This window comes from Nanorana parkeri, unplaced genomic scaffold (assembly GCF_000935625.1).
Source record: "Nanorana parkeri isolate BGI_ZX_2015 unplaced genomic scaffold, ASM93562v1 scaffold267, whole genome shotgun sequence".
In the NCBI taxonomy this organism is placed as follows: Eukaryota; Metazoa; Chordata; class Amphibia; order Anura; family Dicroglossidae; genus Nanorana; species Nanorana parkeri.
This window is the reverse complement of record NW_017306535.1, coordinates 1,253,628-1,276,205: the sequence shown is the minus strand read 5'-3', so window position 1 is coordinate 1,276,205 and position 22,578 is coordinate 1,253,628. Positions and strand designations below refer to the sequence as shown.

The 22,578-nt window shown below is 38.8% G+C and overlaps 1 protein-coding gene across 1 annotated transcript in view; it reads right to left on the bottom strand.

Annotated features, from left to right (window-relative positions):
- The window catches only part of SLC7A11 (solute carrier family 7 member 11), a 219,770-nt gene that overhangs the window by 163,966 nt on the left and 33,226 nt on the right, over positions 1-22,578 (bottom strand). The window contains exon 3 of the mRNA XM_018557096.1: positions 16,456-16,571. Within this exon, the coding sequence (XP_018412598.1) occupies positions 16,456-16,571 (116 nt within the window). The remainder of the gene's footprint in view (positions 1-16,455; positions 16,572-22,578) is intronic.

The window sequence follows — 22,578 nt, the reverse complement described above, 5'->3', positions numbered from 1 at the left end:
AACATATAATTTTCATTTCTTCAAGACATGTACATTTCACTATGTTTTGTCTTTATTAAAATGCTACAAGTAAAGGAAAATACCTGTTGATCCTGCCCGAAATGCACTAAACTCATAACCTATCTGTAGTGAAATAGCAACACTGCCACTGCTGGATCCCGCAACACTTCCCCCTCTCCTTATCGCCATAAGGAGGGTGGTGTTCTGCAGTCCATCATAGGAGAACTGTGCAGGGCTGACTACACTGCAGAGTCACTGTTTTAATTAGTGTTGCACAGATACCAAGTACAGTACTCGGTACAAGTACGAGTACATGTACCGATACTTTTGAGCTCCAAGACTAGACTAGAGTCTAGTCTTGGAGCTCAAAAGAAGTATCAGTATACTTCTTTTGAGTATCAAAAAGTATCTGCAAAAAGTATCTGCACTGGTACTCGAAAAGTATCTGTGCAACCCTAGTTTTAATCATTCTATCAAAGTTCAGAACTCACTGAATTTCACGCAGGATCAACAGGTATTTTTCTTGCAGTGTTTTTTTAAGAGAAAGCATATGGGAGAATGTGTTTTGTGTGTACTGTTTATTTCTGCAGATTTTGCCCAGACACACTTTAATATCTTGGTTAGTTCACTTACAGTTTGTACAGCTCACTGGACCTTCCAACCAGTGACAGGCGCAGGTACCCTGGCATTCTCTCGCTCAGCTCCCTCCTGACTCACATTGCACATGCGCGGCCACGGTATGCTCTCTTTCAGGCTAAAAACAACTTTACTGTTCCAGCAAGAACACTAATACTCTAAACCCACTTCTTTATGATTAAGCAAAACATGTCAGTGGAAGGAATGGGTTGGAATGTTAATGTTCTTGCTGGAACATGAACAATAACGTTGTTCATGGCTTTTAATATCTTCGTGTTGCATGTACTACAGGTCACATAAATCAAAAAGAATGCAGCTGTGAGTACATCAAGACATTTGCTGTCCTAACTCATAGACAAACATGTGAAACATAGTTCTTCTCCAATAGCTATAGAAAGGATGGGCTTCTATACCCAAAGAGATAGTAGTTTAAACAATATTAGCATAGGGATTTAATGGCACTAAACCTAGAGGTAGCTTTAAAGTAATTTAAAAAGCCAAATGCTTTTAAGCTATTTCAAATGCTGATTGAATCACTTACAATGGATGCTGCGTCTTTATGTTTAAAAGTGTTGGTTTACTGCAGAATCAGCTGGTCCCCTGAGTATTGTTCCTGGTATCCTGTTTTAGCATGACTCCTTTCCCTAGCAGGGTCCTATGGAGCCACCCTTGTGTGTGCTATTAAGCTGTTCTGTGTCTCCACAAATGTACAGACACATCAATCCCCACGCCATGTTCCCTGCTCCTCCCTTATTCCTCCTTACTTCTGCAAGCTAGTTGATGGACAGCTACTGGATACTGCTTTGTCCTTTGTGATCTTGCGCTCAACAGAAAGTTTAGGGCAGCAGGGCTGAGAGAGTTGGAGCCAGCTATCCGGAAACATGATGACTGTGAAGGTGGCCATACACTAGGTAAATTCATTGATGAACTGACCAGAATTCGCGATGGGTGCTGCTGTTAGCACCCTTACAGCCAGCATCCCTCGATCAGCTGATCAAAGGAGCTGGTCAGAAAATCCTTGAAGGAACAGAGCTGGCAGCCATTGAGCTGCTGGCTTTGGCTGGATATTCTGACAGCGGCCATCTGCTACTGTAACAATACATTGGAGACAGTGTGAGAGTCCACGATCGACGCTCGTAAGCGTTAATGCAGGAATCTGTAATATTTTCTTTATTCTGCTCGCAGGTTGAGCAAAGAAAATATTACAGTGTGGACAGCTTAAGCATTTGGGCGAAAATAAAGATAAATACTTTATTGGACAATGTATATTTGTTTGAACTGAATTCATTATAGGAAAAAGTTTAAGAGTTTAATACTACTTTCATAAAACAACTAAAGCAAGCATTTTGGATTTCTCAGTTTACTGAAAATCAAGAAAAGGAATTAATATAGGGGGATTTCAAACTTTATAGTCATATAACATAATTCTTATTTCAAACACCAGCAATTCATTTTATACCACTCAAACATTTTGACTTTAATGAAGGCATCCTAGCAATGAACTTGCTCATGGCACATTGCACAGCTACATTCCAGTATTAATTAATGCTAATTGTACTTTTTTAATTGATGTACAAAAATGAAGTTTGCTAAATACAACGTTATTATCCCGGGCCTTTATTATACATTAGATGACATTATTCACATATAGCAAAATCTCACATATTGTGCCCAAATTCTGCAACATTCCATTGCCTCATGGGCCGGCTATGCTGTAGAAAGGTTTCATAAAATATCTGGCTATGGAATAATGTTCGAGTGATGTGCTTGTTCCACAGCCGACTAGTTGCTATGGGCAACGCAGTACATGTTATGACATTTTCAGTCTTTATCATCTGGTGTTGCTCGGTAGATGTCTTTAAAATAAATGTTTGTCACCCTTATTTGTAACTTAGTATTGCCATTTCAGCTTTGTAAATGACTCACTAATTAAATCCCATGCTTGTCTGTATATAATTATTGTACACGATTTCTTCAAACCAAGAGTTATATAATTACAACTTATTGTAATATGAGTTTGAAAATGATTATGCATGCCATAAATGACTCATTTTCTATTTTAATTACACAGCTCTCTTTCCAGCTAATTTCATTGCACATATTAGAAACAGCATATAGCCAACCCTGCACTTACATCTTTTGCGTCAGCACTTTATCAGTCCTAATGCTGTACAGATAAAATCAGTGTATAAAACCTGTATAAGTAAATCAAAATTTACAAACAGTCAGATCCTTCAGCCTTCAGATTTGATATTGTAGATTTCTAAATCCCACTGGCCTTTCAGCTGCAAAAACTAAAATGTATTTCCAAACATCTACCAGCAGTTACTGTCATGCCTGGGCTGTGTTTACAGAAAACGCTAAATAATATAGCCTGATATAAAATAGCCTTTTCACACAAGCTCATAGCCTTTGTTAGTAATTTACACAATTATTTTACCACATTGCCATTATTCTAATGACTTGAAAAGTCTGCCAGTGAAGAGTATGCATTTAATAAATAGCATAGCTGCATGTTACAGTATATGTATACCCAAAATCTATTATTAGTATGTTTGGTATCATTCTTCACTAATAATAATAATTTATTGTTATTCTGTTGCAATCTTTTACCTGGATCCTGCCAGTAACAGCACTTCCTGTTGCAGGCTGACAATGCTTAGCCAATTAGTAACAGTGTTGTCAGCCTACCATGTAAGCTCCTTCTGTTGGCCATTGGTCTTTCTCACAGGTCTATCCAATAGGCATCCCAACATCCAACTGAAGGAACCTACAAGGCAGACTGACAATGCTGCTGATAATTGCAAGACAGTGGCTTAGCTTTGTCAGCCTGCAGCAGAAAGTGCTGTTACATGAAACAGTGCTCTACATGAAACATGTTATGCCATATTCAGAAAAACATAATTTTCTTTTGGAAGTTTTCATATACATTAATCTCAGCAACAGAGAGTGTTTTACTTCACTTTACAGTCCCTTTACTAGCCACTCTATCCGTTCAGTTTTGCTGTTGAATTAACCAACACATTTCCATGAAATGGTAGACAAGCCCAAATAAAAGAAAAAAATAGATGCTGCAGTTGCTGAGATTTTGTGCTTTGCTTTTGGACCGTTTTTTGCTGCCTGAGGCAGTGGTCCACAATTGCCCTTAATGTATTTAAAACATAAAAAAACATTTATTTTAGTTTTGGATGCAGTAGGGGATAGTTTAAATCCCTCTTAGGTGTTTATTGTTTCCTCGAGTACCCACTGGAAAGATTCACCTGTTTTATTTGTCATGGTGACTATTGTCACAGGGACAGAAGTTGGGAGTGGAATCCAAAATTTGACAATTGTCACCGGAGCAGGAAAAATGTGTATCGTCACCTGTTTAGGTGTAACTCTCTAATATTCCCTATAACTTTTGAGCTTTCCTGTCACTTAAGATTAGAAGCAGGAATCTTCCCAATGTGGCACCAGGGCAAAAAAAAATGCTGGCTGGTGTTTTAACGATCCACTATGATATGCAAAACAATAGAAATTGATTGGCTTTACTTAAGGTAACCAAGTACCACTTCTCCAACTAGCAAGATAAGCCACTCAAATGTACTGTAGCTGCTAGGCATCATGATATTACCAGACTAGCACTGGTAGCTGGCCAGTTCCACCACAAGTCATTTCACTCATCCATCCATCATCCCCTAGCTATCTAAGAACGATTTCCATTCAATACTAATTCTATATTTTTACCTGCTTTACACATACCTACCCACATATTCCTTGTACTCTCTATTACACAGCATTTTTTTATTTTGCTCAATAGCCAAGCAAGCAAAATACCGTTGGTATTTAATTTGTGCAGGTCGTCTTCAAATAAATATTTTAAGAAGACTGGTTGCTCTACTTGTACTGCTGGGTTGTACCTGTGACCTTTTAAATATAGATTAACAATATCTTGCCTAAGCTGCATTACAAGACCCATGCTCTCATAGAAAGCTTGTGTTTCTTTTCTATTTACTTCCGTTCTGCCACCAGCTCAGCAAGATTAGATCAAATTGTGACTTGCTCCTGTGTAAAGGATATGGGAGATATTATAAGGTCAAGGAGCTCCAGTCATGTTATGCTGTGGTCACTTTGATGCTAGATTTCATATCTTGCCCATAGAAAAGCAGTTGTTAATAAAAGCAGAATGTAATTCTGAAACATAGCTTCTCTTTCAGCAAAGTTGTGAGTCAATAGTTATTAACTGTTTTACTAGCAAAAACACTACATGATACAAAAGGATCATTTTTATTTAAAATGTGTGTACACTCTGTACCATGTCCTATTTTGCCAGATGTATACTGTTTCAATGGTCTGGTTAAAAAGAAAATGGTTATTTGCTGTTACATGTTTATTATGACTATGTAGTTAGCATAAAATCAAGGTTCCTCTGAGACCTTGTTTATCTGTAGTTGAGTATGCAATAAAGAATGAATAGTCTGTATGAAGGCACTAGAGGAAAAAAAATGGTTTGTGTGATACAAACATGAAACCAAGTTAAAATAAGAAACAAATACATCTTTTTATTCCTTATGTGAGGCTTAAAGGCTATGCTTAGCTCTTCTAGGAAACCAGGCCTAGGCAGGGCATCAGGCATCAAAGGTATGCTATATTAAAATGATCTGAACTCTGGAAGCAGGCAGAGGGCAAATGACTAGTCACAACATTTTTCCCATGATCTCCCTGCAGCTGATCTGCTATCCACTACTTACCATGCCTTGCTCTGCACTGTGTCTCTGTGTAGAAGTGACCATCTTGGTAGAAAAAGGGGTTTGCTTTCTCATCTGAGAACCTCCAGCAAGGAGAATTGGGGGCAACACATTAGTGATATTATTAAAGAGAGACATGCAGTCCGAGGCAGCAGATTTTGCACTACAGATGAACTTGGCTTTAGTAGCACATTGAGGCTTCAGCACATACCCATTACTACACAGATAATATAAAAAAACACAATCTTTATTTATATATGCCAAAATTAAGAAAAAAATGTATACTATATCACCAACTAAATATAAAAACACTAATATTAAAATGAATGCAGCAATGCAATCAATATAAACCATTTATACAAAAATGTATAGACTTGCCTACACAGGTAATAGTAGCCAATATGTTGAAAAGACTAATACTGTATAGGCATACACGTATTAACTGTTCATAACATTGTTCCATATTAGCTATACCCACATCACTTGAATAAATAATGATTGAATACATAATCTGCTATGTAAGTTCTCATCATTTGTATTTGGAGTTTATCAGGATTTCCAAGTGTTCTCCATTCTGCATACAGGAAATAGCATAGTTTAGTAATAGCTTATTCATATGAATGCTGCAATAAAATCATTCATACCTAAAGCCATCTATGTTACGCATGTTTTCATTACACACAGGCTGTTGCAATACTGCAGTAAAATATTTTTTTTTCGAGCCAGCACTGAGTTAGCTTCCTAATTTCCTCACTAAGAAAGTTGTGTTATTATCTGACAGTTCCACCCTCTTGGCAATGTGTTTGTGCATAATTACAAGCACCATCCCTGGATTGCTACACAGGTTCTGTGGTCTTGCTTCATCATAAATGTACAAGCAATACACCATGTCTGCGGGGCTTTTTTCTCACGCTCCTGTGATCTCAGTGACCTTGATGTTTTTCAGCATCTGCTGTGTTCCAGTCTTCTCAGTTTTTTTAGGAAGGAGTATGAATAAATTAATTAACCTCAAAAACCCAATCTGGCATTTTAGCCACCATTTAATTATTAATACCCATGTGTCCATAGGAGGATTATTATGCAACAGGTGGTCAGTCTGTTAATTTGGAATCTTTCTTTTCTGTAGCCGCTTAAAAATGTTTTTTTGTTTTTTTTTAAAATGGAGTTTTGGCTAGACTTGACATTCTAAAAGCATTTTGGCTCAGCATATAATTCATTGTGATTCCATACTAAACCAAAGACAAACTATTCGGTTACTTCACAATTATTATTTTTACACTTAATTACATATTTGCGTGTAGCAAACTATGACCCATTCTTTTAATTAGATTTGATTTTACGCATTTTTTTCATTGTTGTCATGACAAATTTTTTATACAAATACAAATGCAGTGAGATTCATTACAGAGATTAAAGTATAGATAATAAGGATCACTGTATAACTGTTGTTAGGTATGAAAATATTACATCTAAATAACTAACATTTGTACATGCTAAGTTTTATCTGTAGAGTGATTCATGTGCTTGGATTAACATTCATATGCCCAGAGGCGTAACTAGAACCTTCAGGGCCCCGATGCAAGAAACCATGAAGGGCCCCCCAACCGCCATGGTTAACAGGAAGGCTGCCGAGTTCCCCAGCAAGCACGGGACCTCCGGCAGCTGCTTGTTTAAAATGTTAGTGCCGGTGTTCTGTCGAGAACGCCGACACAGTATCTGCGTTTACATACAGACGGGATTAACAAGGAAACCGAAAATTATTTACAAAGTATTCGTTTGTAATGGTTAATTGTGACCGTTAATAATATGCCATCCATGGCAGTGAATGAAGGATGGAATATTATTAACAGTCACAATTAATGATTTAAACGCAATACTTTGTAAATAAATCCCAGTGTCCTCAATAATATTGGTCTGTGCGCAAGCGCAGATGCTGAGGTCAGCAAATTCGACTACGTCAGGTTCTCGACAGAACACCAGTATCTGCGTTTAGTATCGGGGCATTTTAATGAGTACTCATGAAAATGCCCAGTATTGGCACTGGTGTAGTTGGAGACTCGTATAGATAGAGTTAGGACCACACTTTGCAGTGGTGCCTTGGCGCGGAGGTGTGGCTCCTACATATTTTTGGCCAAAGGTTTGTGAAACTAAAACCTCTGTTTTTAACGCATACTGTTGACAGGGTAATTTGTTTTGTTGCAGGGTAGCTGGCAGGTGAGCTGGGGATTTTTTGTGTTTTGTGTTGTTGTAAGCCTTCCTATGTGCGCCCTGCCATAAAGGCTGGTTATAGATTCATGCAGGTACCATGTTTTTCTAGTTTGACTATTTTGGATGTGGGGACGCACTGGGGGTCCCAGCGTGCATTTTTGGTCCCTGCACCTTGTGGGGAGGAGTGGGCTACCTCCTGGTACACCTGCATGCAATTAATCGACTGCATTAATATGCTCACACTTGGAGACTCGTGTAGATAGAGTTAGGACAACACTTTGCAGAGGTGCCTTGGCGCGGTGGTGTGGCTTCTACATATTTTTGGCCAAAGGTTTGTGCAACTAAAACCTCTGGTTTTAACGCATAGTGTTGACAGGGTAATGTGTTTTGTTGCAGGCTAGCTGGCAGGTGAGCTGGGGATTTTTTGTGTTTTGTATTGGCACTGGTGTATCCCTACTTAAAATTATAATTGCCCATGATTATGTACATTCAACTCTGATGGTAGCATTTCATTATAAACTTTCTGATATTTTTAAGAGTCATTAAAGGAGGATTGGAACTGAAAGAGGGAGTTTGAGACTTTTTGTTATCACTGCAGCATATCTGGGAACTCAAATTCCGATGTTTCACCACTTGAGTTTCTGGTTGGTATAACAGAAATATTGTATGTAACAGAAATATTATTTTGTGTGAGATAACCCTTAAGATTGCATTGATAATGGAGATAGGTGCACCCAGAGTCCATCCAGAAAGTCTGGCTTGAACAATTGCGGTGCTTCTTGCAATCACTGCAGCATGGAGACTGATGTTATAAGAGTGCTTGTCAGCCACCAAACTGAGTGCATTGGCTAGAGTGTTGGTACTCCATAATGAACTTATTGAGGATCATAAAGCCAATCATTACACCCCTTAAAATAAATGTAACAGTTAAAGTGCATGTTCAGTGATCGAAAGGCAATCTTTAGTTTACACAATCACTTCATTCTACTATACTAGTATATGATACACCAGGTTGAAACTCTTTACATGTATCCTGATTATTCTTTTTTTTTTAATGTTTCTTTATTAGTTTTCAGTCCAACAACAGATGGACAAACTAAAACAAAAACAAAGACAAAGACAAATCTCATGTACATGTCTCATGCTAGCACTGATGATACAAGGTAATGCAACAATGACATGGTATTGCTCATGACTGCAAAACAGTATATCCTGATTATTCTAATGTATGGATGTGTGGATTCTTGTTCCCTGCTTCCTGCAAGTGTTTACATTTTTGACATGTCTCTTTTGGAACATGGTGTTCTGGGCTTCCTGTAGTTATTGTTATCTGCCATTCACTCTATGAGGTAAACTCCAGAGTTGTTTGTCACGGGTCTGGTGCTGGGAGTCTTGCCCGTCAGCTAGCCAGCCTATGGTTGGACCAGGCTTTGACAAAACAGGTGAGCCCTGCTCCAGAAAGGTTCTCCTTTGTTAGCTCTCTCTTCAAGGATGAGAGCGTCTACATCCCTTTCCCGGCTGGGGAAAGGGTGACTGTGAGGTGAAGGCTGTGTCTCTGGTTTGAGGCCCCAGAGCTGGAGCCCAGGCCTAGAGAGTATTGCCCTTCTTTGGGAAGGCTTTGTGTCTGGAAGCCATGCTGCCCTATTGTGATCTGTGTTAGAGTCATTTCTGAATTAAAGAAGCACAGGATTATTCACAGAAGAGTTTGGAGAAGTGAACAATCTAAGACAACATAGCTGAACTGGAAAGGGAGCTGAATTGGACAATATTACCAAATCAGCTATTTTGACCTAGATTGTTCCCTTCTCCTGCCTTCTCCAAACTCTTCACCCTTTTGTGAATAACACTGTAGAACTTCTAGTTACCTAAGTGATATGCTCCAGGGAAGTTCTGTGTGATGTTTCTGTATACTAAGACCCACCCAAGTTTTGTGGTTATTCTACCTTCTCCTGCCCTACCTCCTATCCAGGGGTGTATCTACTGCAAGGAAAACTAGGCATTTGCCTAGGGGGGCACTTTCCAGGGGGGCAAAAAATGTTGCCCCCCAAACCAGTTAGGTGAGAGAAAAAAAAATGATATGATAAATTAATCATAAATTACCGCCAGTACTCCTGGACCTGGTGCTTCTTTGACTGGGGGACCAACGTGTCCACCTATGCCACCTACTCCTACATATATTTGCTGGCTGCAGCTCCTTCCTCTTCCTGGTCAATGTGCTGTGCAATGTATTAGTGTTTGTGACCTTCGTCCAGATGCACTGGCAGTTCGGACCTCCCTGGGAAACCGGCACACAAATCTCTGACTTTAGGCAGTGGAGGAGCTTCCGCAGGATCCCCAGGGCTGAGATCCAGATGGCCTTCGTGGTGGTGAGTCTGGGGAAGTGCAGCCTATAATCTCTATGCCGGGTTATGTCTCTAGAGCGGGGCAAGCTACAGAGCCCAGTGGCCAAGGCAGAAGATCGGTAACTGCAGAATTAGAGGGCCCAGCATATTAGGGCAGAAGATCGGTGTTGCAGCTGCAGAACTAGAGACTAGCACAGCATGGCAGTGCAGGAGAGAAGGGTTATTGTAGCTGCAGAACTAGGGAGCCCATCAAGCCAGGAATGGAGAAGGGGGCTATTGCAAAAGTAGAACTAGAGCGTCCCGCTACGTTTATAGCGCAACATGTCAGAATCTAGATACACCGTGCACGATGTATCCCGCGACTGACAGGTTATGCAAAATGTCTTAAACAGGAAGGGGTGGGACTAATTTAGATTAGGGATGGGGGGGTGCTTGGGTTTAGTGTTGCCTAGGGCATCACAAAATCAAAATACACCACTGCTCCTATCAAATCCATTAGTTAACAGTTAAACTAAGTCCGGACCTTCATTTATTTTGTCTCCTGTGCAAATCTGATGTTCTCTGGGATAAGGTTTTTTTTCACTTTACAGAGGAATTTACCCCTGGCTTTAAGTATAACCCACCAAAATAGGGTTATACTTAACTTAATAAATATCCAATCCCTAACTGGATAACATTTAGTTTGCTAAAGCACAGTTTATCATTAAATACTATTTGCTCTGGCTACAGTATTAACTTCACATCATTGGTCTGGACCAGCTTTATGAATGTGTCAATGGTGGACCACGTTTGTGCAATATGCATCATGGTAACGTAATGGTAATGGAGCGTTATCTCAGTGTTTGCTGATGATACCAAAATTGGGAGGGTAATAGAAACAAACCAAGATAGTATAACTTTACAAGAGGACCTGGATAAAATAGGGGAGTGGGCAACTTTATGGCAGATGAGGTTTAATGTTGATAAATGCAAAGTTATGCACTTTGGGACAAAAAACACGCAAATGGGTTATACAATAATGGGTATGCCGCTAGGGAAGTCTGAAATGGAGAAAGATTTGGGGGTCACTGTAGACCATAAACTCAATAATAGATTACAGTGCCAGGTTGCGGTAAGCAAAGCTAGTAGAGTCCTGTCCTGCATCAAGAAGGGAATGTTTTGCAGGGATAAGTCTATAATTTTGCCACTTTACACATCACTGGTTCGGCCTCACCTGGAGTATGCGGTGCAGTTTTGGGCACCGGTACACAGAGGGGATGTCCTTGAACTGGAGAAAGTCCAGCGAAGGGCGACCAAACTCATCAAAGGGATGGAGGACCAGAGCTATGAGACACGGTTACTAAATTTAAATATGTTCACGCTGGAACTAAGGAGATTAAGGGGGGACATGATTTTCATGTACAAAATGTTCCATAGTCATAGCAACATTAGCAACAAACTCTTTACGGTTAATTCCGTAACAAAGACTAGAGGACACCACCTGAAACTGGTAGAAAAAAAATTCAAACACAAGGGGCGAAGGGGATTCTTCTCAGTTCGCGCGGTTAGGGTCTGGAACTCGTTGCCACAAGCAGTGATTTCAGCTAATAGTGTGGAATCGTTCAAGAAGCTTTTGGAAGATTTCCTGAGAAACGGTAATATACAGGGGTACAAGTACTCCTAAAAACGAGATGACTCGGGGATCTTTACACACACACACACACACACACACACACACACACACACACAATAGGTTGGACTTGATGGACATGTGTCTTTATTCAACCTCAAATACTATGTAACTATGTAACTATGTAACTATGTCACCTTCATAGTCTCAACCAGGGAAGCAGGTGACAAAGCAGGGGGAGTTTAAACCCATTACAGGAAGACCTTGACCTTTATTGCAGCTATTATTTTACAGAAAGCTGCAGATTTAAACAGATTAAAAACTTCTGAAAATTACATTAAAGTTTCCCTGTTTCCTCCCCTTCCCCATTCATCAACATGCTTATGCAGTTTTTAATAAATCCTTTCTGTTTCCATTACCTTATTTTAGACCCAGAGATAGAATCACTGACTCTCTGTGCTTCTCTGTGCACTATATGTAAAGTGAATTTGTATTATTGTTGCAGGGCTCCTCATGTTCCCAACACAGGGATACAAAGTCTCAAATCTCACAGGGTGTTACCAGTGTGTGTAAAGATCATCAACCACACTATAAGCTCATCATCATAAATACTGGTTAGTCTGACAGAGCCAGATTAACCAGTGCCACTACAGAACCTAAAACTCTTCATGGGTGTTTGCCTTCTCTCCTCCATACTTAGGTTCTTCCATCAACAGTATTCCACAGGCAAATAAACGAATATCCATATGGAATTCACAATCCTTTTTCATGAAAGGTAACTTTTTACTTATATAAAATAAAGTTACAAGTTTCAAGTGCAGAAATGTAGAAAAAGGAAGTTATTTCTTCACAGACATTCACTTTACATTTCTTTTCCACAATGCAACTCTATAAGGAGAACCTCAATGTTCAAGTGATTCTAATGGGCATAATATAGCATGTTTCTCCCAGTGAAAGAGTAAATGTTCTCCTTCCCTCCCACCTCCACCAGGGAGTAGTCCCAATGCTCCCCAGAAAGGGAACGCACAGTCCAGTACTCAAATTACTCGCATCTTGCTGCTCTGTGCTTAGCGTGAGAAAAAATATTTTCTCCTCAATCTCTTCTCAGCTGTGAACAACAAACTGACTCCACCCTCCTGACTTTAAATATTGACTAGCAATATTTCCAGCAACCACATTGGTGGGATTACTCCTGAAAGGGCCCTACACCGGTGTAGCAAGGATGTGTGGGGAAATCTAGTGGTCCCTGAGAGGACTGCAATGTTAAAATTGACAAGCATTTCACTAGGTGAATAACAATAGGCCCTAAAGTTCCCTACACGCTGGCAGATCATGACTGGTGGGAGGGGCCTGCATGGTGCTGTACATAACTTCCTGAAAACATCCCAGTACCCAGCCTTAATACTTAATACTCCTCTTAAGGACACTCAGCCCTGATGCATGCAGTGGACTGGCACTGGGATTAAGTTGTGCAAATGTGACAATGCTGTTATGGGCTGGCATCAGTCTTGAGGAGTGGATGTTCCTAGGAGACTGTAATTACATGCAGACCACCCAAAGTCATGTCCACAGGTGATTCTAAGGGGGTGATTTACTAACCTAAAACACACGCACGCACCAGGTGCGTGTGATTTTCACACAGCAAAGCGTATTTATCAACCAAAAAGTCTCTAAAAGCATATTTCCACTAATGCCATATATGAAAAAATCATGCACATGATGCATATATAATGCTGCTTCACAGTTTAGACAAAAATGGTTAGCTCATGCATTTACATTCCTGCATTCATCAACGCAAGCAACACAACATAGAGCTAATTTACACAACATCACCTTGCAATTCATGCAGGGCTTTGCACAACACACCTGCTGGGTGTGTACACACTACAAAGGTGTTTAGATTCCACCCGTAGATCATGCTGGGAGGGAACACACTACAGAGGTGTATACATGTTTGTGGTGTGTTTATAAGGTTAGTAAATCAACCCCTAAGAGTCCATGATTAAAAGAACTAAAAAACAATTAATGAAAAGGGGTGAGCCATGCATAGTCAAGCTGGGAAGGAATAGGTAAGATCATGCTGGATGTCCTCTAGCCAGGAGATTAAGTGGGCCCTAACTGCCTTGTCACAAGTTCACAGTGTGCAGGTAAATCAGAGTAAGCAATTTCATTACAGGAGACGAGTCTGTGCAATGCTAAAAGACTGAAGGTAAAGCTTTAACATATTACAGATTATATGAGATTTTAGTGATTGAGTTTAGACATACTTTAAACTTAATTAGTATCAATAAGTATCAGCACAGGTACTCTTTACAAAAAAAGTAGTTGCAGATTAATCCATCTCCCAACAAATATCCCCTTTATCTAATAACTTTGACTAGATTTAGGTCTGAACTCCAACCAAATAACAAATACAATACAAAAACATAAATAAATGAAGCTCTGCATTCATTAAAACATTATTAAATGTATTTTTAACCTTGTATTAGCTTCCTATAACCCACTGTATGACAGAGCTCAGACTGGAACAGGGAGAATCAGCACAGGGAGCTAATCAGTCTTCATGTGTTAACAAGGAGCATGCCTATAGCAGGAAACAGCAGAATGACAGGTAGATGAGCTCATCAGTCTTTTGCTTCTCATCTAACTGTCCAGTCATAGACTGGGGAAGGTAGAAGACCTGTACGTAATACCTAATTACAGCAGAGAAAATCAGATATTTTGCCAGGCCAAGCAGGGCTATGCTGTGGGGCAGTGCTGTATACATCTCTGAACAGTTTGAACAGAAATATTAATCATTTGCAAATTAAAATATTTATTGATCATTTATCTATTACAGGTATTTATATAGTGCTTTACATTCTATACATTTACATCAGTTCCTGCCCTTGAGGAGCTTACAGTCTAAGGTCCCTATCTCACATGCATTCATACATGCACACATATACTTGTGCCGATTTGGACAGGAGCCAATCAACCTACCAGTATTTCTTTGGAGTGTGGAAGGAAACCGGAGTAACCATGCAAGCACAGGGAGAACATGCAAACTCTATGCAGATAGTGCCCTGACTGGAATGCGTATATACTGTATGTATTTATCTGCATTCTTAGCTGTTTGGTTGGAGTTCCGTTTTAAATATGGAGCTGCAAAAGCATCCCTATGTTTCTATTGTATGCCTTCATCTCTGCTAGACATGTGCACTGCCAAAAAATTCGTTTAGTTTCGTTTCGTTTTAAATTCGGATATGTGTTATTTCGTTTTTCAGGATTCAAGTGTGAAAGTCAATTCGGATTCTGAATTCGGATTCGGACGAAATTCGGTAGCGTTAGTACGAACGTTCGTTTCGTTTTCTGTTCTTATTCGTTTCTTATTCGTTTCGTTCGTTTGCAGCAAAAGTGACATTTGAGGGGGAAAAAATATTTTTCTCCTTCTCTAATGTCACTTTGCTCCAACGAATGAAACGAATAAGAAACGAATAAGAAACGAATAAGATCAGAAAACGAAACGAACGTTCGTACTAACGCTACCGAATTTCGGAAATGGAAATTCGGATTCGTTTGCATTCGTTATGTCTATAATTCGAAATTCGGATACATCCGAATGTCCGAATTTCCGAAAATTCGTCCGAATTTCGATTCGGAACGAAACGAATCGCACATGTCTAATCTCTGCCCTATCTCCCCTTTTGCAGTGACAGGCTACTGTAATTGTATACTATTTCTGATTGATAATAATGACAAGCAATAGACCACTATAGTAATTCATCTTCTGCTACACAGAGGTGCACTGGGAGGACAGAGTAGCCTGGCATGATTTGAATGCCCCATATAGAAAGTAAAAAAGTTAAAAGTAAAAAACAACAAAATAAAAATGAAAACAAAATGAATTCAAATATAAATTCAAATAAAAATCCACCTGTGAGCCATCCCTATCAGTAGCACTCTGAACACAACACAACATGATCTCATCACCTAATTTCCATCAGCACAAATCTGTCTTGATCTTTTCTTAATGCTACGCTAATGATAAATGATAAGTAAAGGTATTCTTTTCACCAAATGCATTTCAATATAACAACAAATTCCCTCTCAAGCCAATCAGCGCGTCATAATTACCTATAAATGCACTTGTTTGGCTTTCTTCTTCTCAAAAGAATAGGGAAATTACAGTTTGGGGTAAATATAAGGGACTGAGCTAATTAAATAAAAACAAAAAGTATTCTGTTTGAAACCAAACAACGGTGATTGAAGTGTTCTGGGCATAAATAGGTACAAAGCCCATGTTTTGGAAGTAGTTGTACAAAAAGCTTTCCCTTGCTGACCAGCTTTACAACTGCTTCCAGGCATATGTCCAGCAAGGAACCACTTTTGAAAAGCAGCCAGAGAAAGTAACATTGAAGCTGAATAAGTAGCCTGTACCACAAGAGAAATAGGAAAAATACCCTATTATTTAGGTATTTTATGGTTTGCCAAAAGAGGTCATATAGAAAGGGTCTATTTTGTCTGCACTCTTATGGCTTCAGTATTCTTACAACTTGCTTTTGGTCCCATTGCTTTGGTCTTTTATTTGTTAACTCCAGCAATGGTCGATTGAGCTGGCATTATTGTGTTGACTATTGACTGTTTGCACATCCATAACTTCCGTCAATATATAAAATATGGATACCTTGAATTTTAAAAGAAAGCATCTATAGATCCAGAGATTACTACCAAGTATATAGAATTTTATCTAACACTTGGTTTTATGGCTTCCATTCTGAATGGAGTGTCATAAAGACAGTGCCCTTAACAAGAAACATTTATCATTTCTAAAAACCGTTACAAGAAATGCACAACATTTTCATGGAAAACATATTATACACTGATGGTTTTACATTTCATTGTTTTGTTTTAGTATGAATAAAAAAGTCTCATCAATGAAGTTGGTGCTTACTTATTCCGAGAGCTGTGACTAATTTGATAGCGAGGTCTGGTATTTCACATTGCATAAAGAAGGGCTCGAGGATATAGCGTCCAAATGCTAGTGATATCACGGCAGTAGCAGCTGGGCTAAAAGAAAAGGAGAAAAGTGAGAGAAATAAAGAGAATCATTGTAATGTAAAGTGTATAAAATTCAAGGCAAGGATTATAAATGCATTACATTCTCCACAGCAGAAAAAGCTTGCTGCCTGTTTTGTTCTATAGCACATCTTTCTCATTATGCAGAAGCTGAAAGTAAAATACATTTATTGTATTGTAGTTTTACAAGCAGATGCACACAGAAATAATTACAATAACTGTTACTTCCTGTAGAAATGTAGCACTGACCGTGAAGGTAAAGATTATAGAACTACTCATTAAGTCTGTTTTTTTGTCAATGCGAAATCAGCCGCATACAACGTGCCATTTCATACAATTTATGCTTGGTGTTTTCACCGTATTGAACAGGAAGTGTTACTGAAACAAATTGCATGGTATAAAAATTTGCCTTTTGGCTTCAGTAACAGGAGAAAACTGACAGAAATCTTGTTTCTCTCCAGAGAATGGGGGGAAAAAAGAGACCGTATGAATTACTGATGTGTATTAGGGCAATTAGTGAGGACAGGATCAACCATGCAGTGAGCGCTGCAGACAGTCGGAATTCATCCAGTAATCTGGCTGAGTCTACTGAAACACGTCTAATACCATCACATGAGTAGATAAATTGTAGATTTAAGCCATAGCAAAGTTTGCTGCTGAGGCTTGTAAATCGTCTTGGCATTGCTAATTTTGCATACACATTTTCTGACCCCCTTGAACTGTGTATAAAAATTGATGTGAAATACTGGAGCACATTTAGAAACATGCATAATGTTATTAAGAAAAGAGAAATATTATACAAGTCAAGAGATTCACTTTTTGCTGTCAGAAACACATCCAAAATTAAAAAGGGAAAAATACAAAAAATTATAATCTGTATGGCAGAACCCAGAGATGCCCCTTGACGGTGGGCCCACTGGTAGAGCACAACAAAAACTGCTCAAATTTTTTTATTACATGCAGATTATCATGTTTTGCTTCTTTCCCTTCTTCTTTTTCTTTCTTATTGGTCTGTAATATTTTTGTTAATTTCACTGTACACTCTTTCTATTTCTGCATCCTGTACCCCACATGTCATCTCAGGTTGTATTTTGCTTTCATACATTGCAACAATGACATACCATACACCACAGTATACTTATTTACTGTCCACAATACATTACATAATGTTTATTTGCCAATATTTACTGTTGCCATGAGCACCAACACTCATTCTAAATTGGTTTATGATGTTGCTTTTGTTGCCTTTGTATTAGATAACACCCTTATCACATCCAGATACCACCTTGTCTCCTATGCTTATTCCATTACATTTTTAATACTGCTGGCTTTATAATGCATTATACCCTGTTTTTAGCCTTAGTATTATGGGCGCTGTGGTTGCTAAGGAACGCTTAGTAGGAACTTTCCCCACCGCTAGAGCCGGAGATCACGGTCCTCTGTCCCGTTTCGGGCACGCGCCGGGTGACAGAGGATGTGACTTAAGTGCACACTTCCACCACCCCTGGTTAACAGGAAAGGCCCTGCATTCCACACGGCGCTCTCGCTGGTGGAAGGGGCGGAGCCAGCTGGCGGCCCAGAGCCTTGTCAGAATCCGGACACAGCGTGCGCTGGTTACTATTTAAACTGACGCGCACTGTGACTCATCCGTGAGTCGACCTGAAAATTCCATGGCTAGTCCGGTCATGCTGACTGGTGAATTTTTTTTTTCAAATTCTTTATTTTACCTCTGATGTACAGGCAGTATAAAAATGAGAAAATTGGTATATAGCGCGTGTGCATGTACACAGACCCCATGGGTTCCATAAGCAGGATAAACAGTGAGAAATACAGGGAGCGATTTCACATCAAACAGTCTGCAGCACAGATCATTGCGCCCTTACATCAATGGAGATATAGAAAAGACTGGTGACATTTTTGACTGACTGGTGAGACACCCTAAAAATTTGCAAGTCCTGTATATAGTGGGGCAAAAAAGTATTTAGTCAGCCACCAACTGTGCAAGTTCTGCCACTTAAAAAGACTAGTGTGATGGCCTGGAGCTGTGTTGCTGCTTCAGGACCTGGAAGACTTGCTGTGATAAATGGAACCATGAATTCTGCTGTCTACCAAAAAATCCTGAAGGATAATGTGCGGCCACCTGTTGATCTCAAGCTGAAGTGAACTTGGGTTCTGCCGCAGGACAATGATCCAAAACACACCAGCAAGTCCACCTCTGAATGGCTGAAGAAAAACAAAATGAAAGACTTTGGAGTGGCCTAGTCAAAGTCCTTACAATGTGGCTGAATTACTACAATTCTGCAAAGATGAGTGGACCAGCATTCCTGCACAGCGCTCTAACAGACTCATTGCAAGTTATCACAAATGCTTGATTGCAGTTCTTGCTGCTAAGGGTGGCCCAACCAGTTATTAGGTTTAGGAGCAAACACTTTTTCACACAGGGCCATGTGAGTTTGGATATTGTTTTCCCTTAATAATAAAAACCTTCCTTTAAAAACTGCATGTTGTGTTTACTTATGTTATCTTTGACTAATATTTAAATTTGTTTGATGATCTGAAACATTAACAAGTGAGACAAACGTGCAAAACAATGAAAAATCAGGAAGGGGGCCAACAATTTTTCACACAACTGTACTTGTGTTTAGGAGCCTGAAGCAGGGTATGAATTCCTCACTGAACTCTATTTTAAAGTGATTTGTTCTGGGCTTCTTATCTTCAAGGAATGGATATCAGCTCATTAATTAAATAATCATTATGCCCGATTGTTAACTAACTTTTAAAACAATGTATGATGTTTGAGCACATTTACCTATATAAATATTTCAGTTCATTTTTATGTCTAATTAAACTTTGGCTAAAAAAATGTATATTAATACATTCTGAATTAGATTCATAATGTGGAGCCTCAAGCAATATCTCATTGACATTTTAGTAAGAACAAAAGGTAGACGATTTAAATCAGTCCTCAGTTAACCTCAACAAGCAGGTTTCAAACCTATACTTTATCAAATGAATTTCAGCACTAGTTAAAAAAAATCAGCATATGGCTGCTGATCTGATTTGTATTATCTGCCATGACCTTGTTAAAGGCTTTCTCTAGTAGCTGTATTTTGCCTTGTCTTCCAGCTTAGTTGTATATTTAAGGTGGTGCCAGATGTTTTCTTGCAGGTAATTACCTTAAGCTGGCCACAGACTTTGGAATGAGGTACATCATGTAGGTATTGTCCAGAACAGCAATATAATGTATAGCATGCATGCTTTAAATCTGTGATTTAAATGTAGTTACAGCCTTTTAACTAGCATTTTCAGAAGGCCAAAAATGGGAGCCCTGGTACGTCTCTCAAGATAGGTGTACTTTAAAGTCAAGTAGAAATCATAGAAATATATGTTCAGTCAGACAGACTGGGTCCAAAATGCACTAGAGTAAAACTCTTAGGAGATGCCATAAAGCTGCATGTGTTATGAAAGGATGATTTTCAAGAACAGCAAAAAACCGCAGCACATATTTTTCTGTGGAATTGATTTTTTTTCTTTACAATCAGCTTGGCATACATACAGAAGGAGCACAATTCAGTTTGAGTGTAATAGTTAAAATTAAAAAAAATTGTTTTAAATAAATGAATACAGTCAATGTAATTTTTAGTAATACAACTAATAATAAATAATAATGTATTTATTTTTACACCATTTATTTACAGGACTACAGGGGTCCAGGAAATTTCTATCAAACTCTCATTAACTCTAATTGTAAAAATGGCCAACAGCAGGACATTTTTAATGAATGTACTTGACGTACTAGAGACAAGAGACAAAACGGTACCGGTCACTGTGTAGGTGTTTTCCTACAAAAAGAGACCACAGATATTACAATGGTGTAAAACTGGACAGCAATAAGGCAGTTTTATTCAGGGATAGAAGGTCTAATCAGTGTATACCTAACTTATTTTTACTATTTGGGTTCCCTGTGTGCTGCAAACTAAAGATAGATACCAAAACAGATTGGAAAAATAAATATGCTGTGCTTTAAGCACCTCAAACTTAAAAAGGCCCTATAAACTAAGAAACCTCCAAAGAAATAAAACCCAGAAAATACTATCTCTAAAATAGAAGCACAATTTTGTTAAGAGAAGGCTCACTGAAAAAAAAAATATTCAACCTAAAGTAAAAGCACTACCAGCATAAAATAAAAAAGTGACCACTGACATTAAATCAACCACAACATAGAGACAAATAGGCCAATAATAATAATATTAATAATAATCATGCAAAGCTTTGACTACCCAATGAGCTAGTGAAATTAAAGTATGGTTTGCAAGCTGACTGAAATCTGTAATTTATCAGTTTTCCCTATCTTTTCCCTGTTTCCAAAACACTGACACTATGGCTGCTTTTTACTCAGCTGACCTAGGCTCAAAAACCCTTACAGTACATTACCATTACAATAAATTTGGGTGGGCAAATGTCCACATTAGTTTGATGGGTCTGCGAACCAAAAACAGATAGAGTTCACCTCAAACCCATGGCAGACCCGCACTGAACCGCTTCCATACTAAATGTAATAAGTCTAGGCATATGAGAAATAGCCTTAATGCATCTACTCATGCAATTATTTTTTAGATTTTCAGGCCTTTGAAATTCATGCACCATTGTAGTACATTTGAATATTGGGGTTTCATATGATTCATCTGAAAATCCATTTTAACAGTATGGTTTCTCTTTGCAAATATTAGGTACTGTGCACATGTATGCTGGATGCTAACAAGGTATTATTAAAAAAAAAGTCAAGTAACATCTACCAAGGAAATTGAGGGCTGTTTTCAAGAGGAACTGTTGTAGTGAAAATGATTTATAGTAATTGAAATGTGGAGAAGGGGTGTTTTTTATAGTCCTAACAGAAACTGTTACTTTCAGGAACAAGCCCCCTTCATCAGAATCACCTGATGAAGGGGGCTTGCCCCTGAAACGCGTCAATCTTGGCTGACTGCGGTCGGTGATGTGACCGGAGGCTACCGTGTTACATAGTCGGGGGCATAGTTGGGTTAACAGACAGTGTGGCCTCTCGTTTGATGTTAAAGCCGGATGAAAACGTTTGTTTGTGAGTACCTTTATCCCTTGTTTTATTTATTGTAAAAAACTATTTTACACACGGAGGTGGCGCTCTGTTCCCGTTTGTTATATATATAATGCAGTAGGGGATGATCCTTGCACTCATACAGGATGCAGCCCTTGATTATGTAGTTGGGGTGGTAAGGCACTTAGAGGAATTTCCAAGAAGCAAAAATAGCATGCATATGTGCAAAACGTTTTGCATTTAATTGCAGAATTCAGGTTCAGATCCATGTACTGAATTACAGTATCTTCCTTTGAGGAAAAAAAGATTATAAAGTAAAAAGCTTTTAAAAGTGCTGTAGTGCTCTACCTCTATTATCTTCCATTTTACAATACTTTCAAGGCCCATAATTGCTGCATTTTGTTAACTATAATCGGGGGAAAAAAAGTTTTCTTCTATTTTCCCAGTTTTACAGTAGAAGCTATTTCCACAACAAGTTTAGCCTCAAAGTAGTCCCCACGTCTAAAATCCGCTACAAGGTACTTGGAACAATTTCCTCTGCCTGCATAGTTCACGAAAGAAGAGAAAAATAAAAGTTATTAAAAAAGACATCACAGCTACCTCCTTTCATATCTAAAAACGCTCTCTATCAAAAGCTGAAGCTTCCAAAATCTGCTACGGTCTTGTTACCTCAGGCGATAGTCCTAACCAAAGATAAAAATTAGAGTGAAACATTTGCTTCCCCTCAGAGTCATTTGTAAAGCTTTGTAAAGTGTCACTGACCACAATCTTTTCACATGTCCTTAGCAAGCAGAGAGGCTTGCAGTTCTGTACAGGCACAGAGATTAAAGCTGTATCCTTTGGCATTTCTAAAATAGGCTTGCAAAAAAAAATGACTGTAGAGAACATTAAATGATTAGTCCACTCAAAACAGATATTTCAGTTGTA